Genomic DNA, 7966 nt, shown 5'->3' with positions numbered 1-7966 from the left:
AACTGGAAGGTTATTTAAATCTGGGAGGCTGAAAACTAAAGGTAAGAAAGGAAGAAACCAAAAACGTCCCTTGCACACTCTAGGCAGCCTATCCCGCGGTCGGGTGCGTGGGCCTGGGAGGTAGAGGAGCGGCGCGCGACCGGTTCCCGCAGCCCCCGCGCCCCTGCACCGCAGCCTCCGGTCTGTAGGGGCCGCTGCGGCGCGGAGCCGGCCGGGCGCGCCGGGCCGCTCTCTCCCGCAGGCGGAGACGAGGCGGAGCGGAGAGGACGTGACCCCCGGCAGGTGAGCGGCGCCGGGGGCTGGGGCCGGGGCCGGCCGGCGGGGACAAAGTGGTCGCCGCGCTGCGCGCTCGTCCCAGGCCTTGGCCTCGCTCCCGGGTGGGCGGACTCCGCGGCGCTCTCTCGAGTTCCCGGATCCTCGCCCCTCCGTGGGCGCCCGGAGCGAGTCTCGGAGACCTCTGACCCGCGGGGCCGCGTCCCGCCCCCCGCAGTCCAGGAGCCTGGCCCTCTGGTCAGTGCCCCGCCCATGGACACCTCCACCCCAGGATCCCTGCGGTTTCCTGGACAGTTTCCTGGTGGCCCAGCTCACCAAACTCTCGTATTTAGGGGAAAGTGGTTTTGTCACTGTTTGCACACGAGGTGCCTCTTTCCTTGTGTAACTGTGTTAACAGTCGTGTGACCCCCGCAACACAATGACTAGCCGAGGTAAGTGCAGTTTCTTTTTCTGGAGGCCTCAGATGCCTCTGTCCTTGAGTACTGGGCAGCGGTCGTGTAGGTACCCCAATATGGGGGGGAGTGGACCCAAATACTACCTTCCAGCCTTCTGATTGAACGCCACAGCCGTTGTCATCACCTTTCTCCTTTCTCCAGGCACAGTAAATTCAACAGGCGGAAAGATTCTTTTTTAATAGTATTTTTACATTAAAAACAACAAGTATAGAATCCATTTTTTAAATTTAAGTGATTACAATTTTATGTTTCTTAAATTTTGTAATAACTTATAACTGCAGAGTCTTATCGATTTAGGAGTAAGGTGGGGTGAAGTGCAATAGGGGCAGGCTGGGAATTGAGAGACCTGGATTATCTCCCTCTCCCACGGCAAAGACACAGTCTCTGCCTCTAGGTTTCTCTGTTTAAAAAAGGGATTGGATGTTAGCCCAGGGCCAGTCTTCCTCAGCAAAAAGAGGAGGCTTGGCAGATGTTAGCTCAGGGCTGATCTTCCCCACAAAAAAATTAAAAAAAAAAAAAAGGATTGGAGTAGGTGGTGAGGATGACAATAGCTACCATTTATTGAACATCTATTATATCCTTTTAAAAATGTTACCTTGGGCCAGCCAGGTAGTGTGGTGGTGAAGTTCACCACGCTCCACTTTGGCAGTCCGGGTTTGCAGATTTGGATCCTGGGCACAGACCTCCACCACTTGTCAGCCATGCTGTGGCAGTGGCCCACATACAAACTAGAGGAAGATTGGCACAGATGTTAGCTCAGGGTGAATCTCCCTCAGCAAAAATATATGTATTACCTCATTTAATCCACACAGTACTTCCATGCAATAGATAATATTACCCCTTTTAAAAATGTGGAAACTGAGGCTCAGAGAGGTTGTCACTTACTCAAAGACATGCAGCTTATAAGTAGCAAAGTTGGAATGTGGGACTATGCTAAATTCCCTCAAGACATAAAGTCCTCTAATTCTATCCCAAACTTGTTTATTTTAATTTAAATGATTTTTAAGGTATTCTACCTCAAACTTCAATTTCTTTTCTTAAATATTAAGATAGTGTAGTATGTGAAACTCAAATAACAAGTGTATTTATATCTCGTTAAAATATTTTGTGCATTTCATAATTCCCTAACTCTGTTAAAAGAAAGGCTTTGATTATTACTAAGGTCTCGTCTCACTAACATTCTGATTTTGATAATTTTGTTTTGATTTATCATCTGTTGAGATCCTTATTTCAAAAATGAATATCTGAAGGTTAAGTTTTTCCCCAAAGTAACTTATATTCTTTATACCTCGGTCTAATTTTCATGTACAATATAATATAGATAGTCATGCCAATTTTATGGCAGTGAATTGCTTAAAATGTCAGTTGCCAAATACATTCTGGATCATCCCCCTGAGCAAGAATTTTACTAAAGGGGGGGAAATCATTCAAAGATGACCAGTCCTCATTCTGTCTGGGACCATCTTGTGCAGCCCACACGTTGTGCACTATTAATTCCAGGGGGGCACTGTTCTCACTCACAATTGGAGGTGTGAATGACCCTCATGGAGTTGTGCAGAGAGGCAGTCCTTTATCTCTGCTGCTTCCTTCTCCCATCGTGTATTTCCTTCACAAGAGGATGGGCAGAAGAGAAAGGCGAAGAACTTTTACCAGGGAGGGACATCCGAAGTAAATGCAGATGAGTTCAGATCTTTTTTACAGGCAGGTGTGAAAAATTCTATTCTCTTGTATTTTTAAAAATTTTATAAACAACAGTTTCTTATGATGAGTTGATAAGGGAACTCTTTCAATAAACGCTTGCAGTGGTTTCCAGTCCAGCTGTTCTTTAATTGTCATTTCTGGTAAAGAGTTTACCATAATAGTGCATTATTAAGGGGATGTAGATGTCTGGAAGTTGCAGTGTGATGATACCTTAATTGCTTATTTCCTTGACTCATTACAAGGGAAATATAGGTTCTGCTAAGGAAAAGAGGAGACCAAGGAATCTTGCAACTAAAATTAAGTCATTACAATTCATATTAGAACACTCTTAAATACACAGTTTTTACAGATATATAGATTGAATTTCATGACATTAAGCATCACTGCATCCCTTTAATTTTAAAATAGTGAAATTTCTGTTGGCTGTAACTAGTCTTCTCTCTCTCTCTCTCTCTATATATATAGACACATAATCATATATATATATATAAATATAATTTTGGACTTCAGGCGAGGAGTGAGTTTATCATCCCCTGTTCTTGGCACACTGTCATCAACCAACATCAAACGGTCTGAGGCCCCTTCTGTGCTCTACGGTATGTGCTCTCTATACCCACCTCTCCCATTACCTTGGGGTTTTTTCCCCCAGTAAACAATTTAAGCCATATTCTACCGGATATCTTTAACTACGTGCAGTTTTTTCCTCAATAATTAAAGGAAAATGCTGTTTTTTTCAGTTTCTGGTTAGAATGACTTTTACGTTTGTATATCTGCTTTTTCAGGCCTTCCTAGTCTTTTTATCTAATACCCCAGTTTCAGTTAGTGGTGTACTCTGTGATTCAGTCCTAACAACAAGACTATTGTATTCACTATTTCCTGCCTCACATTTTTTATAGGCATGGCCTAATTACAGACTATAATGTTGCTTCCACTTTAATGATTGCTTCTTTCTGAATTTTCTCTTTCCCTGCATTATAGTCAAACATGCTGTTAGCATAAGGAGAAACATCACTGCTGCCTAGCTTAGGTGTCCGGTGACCAACATTTGTTATTTAAATCCTGAATACATTTGTACATGCCAGCCACCCTACTCTCATGGCAAGGAGGGAAAGATGAAATGCCAGTAGTTTTCATAGAAGAAAGTGAAAGCAATAGAAGTAGTAGATTGTTGCCACAAGAAAGGAGAAGTAGCAAAGGAATTTAGCATCACTCTCCTTACATTGTTGACATTTTTGAAACATTGAGCCAAAATAGAAGAAGCTTAAAGGGATTCTGGGACTAAAGCAGAAGCAAATGCGAGGTCCCCTTATAGCTGTATGGTATCAAGAAGTTTGTGCAAGAAATGGGCATGTAAATGGACTACTTGTTCAGCAGAAAGCATTAGATTTTTTGCCAACCTTGGGCATGATGAGTTTCAAGCAAGTGTGTGCTGGCTGAACAAATTTCAGGCATGTTATGGAATCGTTTTCAGAAGCTGTCTGAGGTGAAAAACACACTGTTCCAGTAGAGAAAATTAGTAACTTGCATGCAGGAGAAGTAAAAAAAAATTGCTAGTTACAGCTTGAATGATGTTTTAAATGCTGATGAAATAGATGTTTTACGAGTTACCTCATATCCTTGATGCCCAAAATAGACTTTGCGAAGGAGGAAAACGGAGATTGATGATCACTCTACTCTGCTATAGTGCATCCTAAACAAAAGATGAGACCACTTATCACTGGCAAGTCAGTTAACCCTCAGTGCTTCAGAAATGTTCATGTGCTCCCCTGTGATTACCAAGCCAATATACATGCCCAAAGGATGAGAGGTTTATTTAATGAAGAGCCGAGAAAGGTTGGCAAGAGAACGAAAGGAGCAAAACGCAACATCCTCTCGCTGATCGACAGTTGCTCTGCCCACAACACGCTCCTGTGCTTGGATCCTGCATGTGTTGAGTTTCTCCCTTTGAACTGCACAGCCATTCTGCAGCCATTGGATTGGGGTATAACTCGCACAGTGAAGGCTTGCTATTGAAACAAATCTTTCTACATTTAGATGATGAAGGGAAAACGGAGAAAATCAAATGAGGCAAACCATTTGAGAAGCGTGTGGATAGCTCACTGTCTACTCTTACCCTTAGTATCCCTTCATGTAACAAGAAACAATGTGACTCAGACCAACAAACCATTCTCCAGTCTTCTGTAACAGTGGGAAAACAAACTTTGTCCACTTACTGGGTTGTTCTAAGAGACAGAAAAATAAAATAACCATTTTACCAAACAAAACTTAAAGCACCATTTACAAAGTATGTGTTATAGAAAGTAATAAAATAATTGACAATCACTTTTGATATATATCTGGACTGGAATTCAAAAAAAGAATGAGTATAGAGGGGCCAGCCCAGTGGCATAGTGATTAAGTTCGCAGCTCTGATTCGGCAGCCCAGGGTTCACAAGTTGGGATCCCGGGTGCAGACCTATGCACTGCTTATCAAGCCGTGCTATGGCGGGCATCCACGTATAAAGTAGAGGAAGATGGGCACAGATGTTAGCCCAGGGCCAATCTTCCTCAGCAAAAAAGAGGAGGATTGGCAACAGATCTTAGCTTAGGGCTAATCTTCCTCACGGAAAAAAAGAGTATAGAATGATTTTTAAAGAGCTTTATCAAAAGAAACGTAATCATGAAGGAAAAAAAGTCTCATTTTATTTTTAGGTAATAAATCATCATAAGTCAAGATGTCTTCAGCACCTGAGCCTCCAACCTTTGAAAAGGGACCTCCCAAAGAGAAAGACTTTCGAAACCCAGGGCTCAGAGGGGTCCGCACGACAACCTTATTTCGAGCTGTGAATCCAGAGCTCTTCATTAAACCTGTAAGAAACACATCCAGGATAAGACTTTATGTTTAACTTAACTAGGCGTCCAGAAATAGAAAGTTCTTATTTTCCTGTAACATTTGATTTTATCATGGAAATTTTATGTTGATTATTAAGACTTCTCTGTGAATAAAAGGAGGTGGAAGGAAAATCTAAATGCTGTTTCCCTAAATATACATATAAAACTAATTATTTTGAGGGCATTTGAGAATCATAATGGAAAATGGGTATACTTTAAATGATCAACTTTTCAAATTTCTCAAACTATTTATATTTTAATAGTTGCATTAACTTGGAGGAAATTTTTATTGTGCCATCAGGTACTATTAAGTAAATAAGACCTTCCATTGAGACAAAGAAAACAAAATGAAAATCTAATCATCATTATAGACGATCATTCCAGCCTTTATTAATAATATTTTTACCTGAGGGATATTGCAAACATTTTCTGAAAAGTTTCATAATGTACATTTGTACACCATTAGGGAGTTAGCTAATCATTTATGTCCTTGTAAATTATTGAATATATTTGATTTGATAAATATTTTTAAATAAATATAAATTTTATTTTTAAATAAATGTAAATGAAATGAAATTATATTTAAATGTATTGAATTTGGTTAGAATTTTAATAACGGTTGCTAGTGTGAACTGTTTTAAAGTTAAATAAGTCAGTATAGCAAGCAAATCATTAAATCAAGGTAGAATGTTTTAAAAACTTTGAGCTAATGTGTTCTTTTATTGCCAAATGCATTTCAAGAATTTCAAATTTAAACTGCTCTGAGTTTGTGGTCTTTCTTAGATGTCAATCCAAGTGAAAAACTTTGACCTTTATTCTTTTGATGATTAAGATTTGAAATAGTAATACAGCAGGTATGGTGATAGAAGCAGAAAATATGAATTGAAACTTGTATCACAACTATGTACTCACACTGTCCTAAGAAAGGCCAATTTGTTGAGCGTGAACACACAAAAAGGAGGGTCTGAATTACAGTAATTGACAAGGCAAAACACTTCTGTGGAGTTGTGAACGTCTTTCCTATATTTAAAACCTTTTTTTTTTTTTAAATCAAAGCTATGTTGCTTTGCCTCTTAGGGTCTTGGATTTTCCAGCAATAAATCAAGGTTATTATAACAGCATAGCATCTGTTCCAATCATTAAATTTCTTGAGGTAATAGAGTAGTTCCCAGGAAAGAGTGTGTGCATTGTCATTCTTGCCGTACCTAGTCCATGATATGACAGGCTTTTTGCTAGTCATCCATGAACTCAGGCGAGAAGAATAGCATGTATTCTTTATTCCTCACTTCCTAATAAAATTAACTAGTTTAAGGTTTGCAGATGGGGAAACTTGGGCTCAGAGAAGTTAAGCAGCTTCTGTCACACAGATAACTCTGAAAACTGAGCACTAGACCGATTTCCATGCCTCTCGTTTCCCACACCCCTCTCCCAACCATCACCTTCCTGAAGGTGGAGGTCTAACATGTCCAGGCTGTAGACAGGAGACAGACCTGGAGAGGAGGAGCAAGAGTCTTCTATAATCTCTAAATTATCAGGAGTTAAATTAATTGAATAAAGAACTGGGTAAATCATTATAATTGAAAAATTACCATAGGAATGGTAGAGTGGTAATCAAAACTTGGTATGTCAAGAACCAAGTATGACAGATATTTGGGTCTCCTCAAATTACTAGTCTTAATGAGGCTTTATAATTTTTTTTCTTTGACAGAACAAACCTGTAATGGCCTTCGGATTGATAACCCTTTCGCTTTGCGTGGCTTATATTGGTTATCTTCATGCAACACAGGAGAATAAAAAGGACCTCTATGAAGCTATCGATAGTGAGGGACACAGTTATATGAGGAGGAAAACATCTAAATGGGATTAATAGTGCTGGTTACCACAGATGAAATCTTATTAAGGCCTCCAAAATCTTCTAATGAAAGACTTTATAGAGTGCACGATATTGTGTTTCTTGTTCAAGAATATGTTAATAAGAAAAGAAAATAGCAGTTGCGACCAGGCCACTGTAGTAAATTTTGTCCTTTCAAAGCCGCAGCCATCCTCTCTCTTTTTTCACAGAAAGAGCTTCTCAATATTTTTCTTTTATTAAATCCTCTTATAAAAGCCATGAGAATGGAAGTCGTTTTTGTTAATTATTAAATTCTATCTAATAAAAGTACCCAGTGCTGTTAAATTTGCATGGTATTTTTAATATTTTAAGGTGAATTGTGCATTTGCAACTATTACAAGGGTTCAGTTTTGTTTTGCTATCTGCAAAGGCAATGTTCATTTTCTACCTAGCATAGAACCTATATTTGTGAAGGAAAAGAAATAATTGTAAATTATTGTAAAGCCTGTAGTCAACATTAAAAACAGTTTTTACAGAGTCACAGGTGGTTCCTATATTTTGGTTTTCTATTTCAGCTATTTTTGGTCCAGAATTTATTTTAATTGAAAAGATACTCTCACTCAACTACGAAAATAAAGATTATATGAGAGAATAACCCGAAGTAATTAGAGTTTTTCTTTTAAAAAAAAAGTATGTTATACTGAGGGATGATGTTTTTATTTGACTACAACTAAATGTTAGCTATTTTAGTTTTTGTAAATTAATGTTACAATGATATTATAAACATAAGACCAAATGTTCTTATAATTATCTGAAAACTAAAACTACTCAATAG

At 39.2% G+C, this 7966-nt stretch overlaps 1 protein-coding gene across 2 annotated transcripts; it reads left to right on the top strand.

Annotated features, from left to right (window-relative positions):
• The first annotated feature begins 236 nt into the window (after positions 1-236).
• Positions 237-7461, top strand: SMIM8 (small integral membrane protein 8). Of its 2 annotated transcripts, none has more exons than XM_058566668.1 (3): positions 237-282; positions 5121-5278; positions 7009-7461. In XM_058566668.1, exons 2-3 carry the CDS (start codon positions 5144-5146, stop codon positions 7165-7167), a joined length of 294 nt encoding a protein of 97 aa, XP_058422651.1. In that variant the 5' UTR covers positions 237-282; positions 5121-5143; the 3' UTR covers positions 7168-7461. The 2 variants fall into 2 exon arrangements, with proteins under 2 accessions (XP_058422651.1, XP_058422650.1); XM_058566667.1 differs by lacking the exon at positions 237-282 and adding an exon at positions 321-704.
• The last annotated feature ends 505 nt before the right edge of the window (positions 7462-7966 follow it).

Source organism: Diceros bicornis, chromosome 23 (assembly GCF_020826845.1).
Source record: "Diceros bicornis minor isolate mBicDic1 chromosome 23, mDicBic1.mat.cur, whole genome shotgun sequence".
Classification (NCBI taxonomy): Eukaryota; Metazoa; Chordata; class Mammalia; order Perissodactyla; family Rhinocerotidae; genus Diceros; species Diceros bicornis.
This window is presented reverse-complemented; position numbering and strand designations above follow the sequence as displayed.

Coding starts and splice junctions, on each gene's coding strand:
- SMIM8 (XM_058566668.1), top strand. CDS start 5,144: ATGTCTTCAGCACCTGAGCCTCCAACCTTTGAAAAGGGACCTCCCAAA. Junction 5,279..7,008: donor CAGAGCTCTTCATTAAACCT/GTAAGAAACACA, acceptor TTTCTTTGACAG/AACAAACCTGTAATGGCCTT.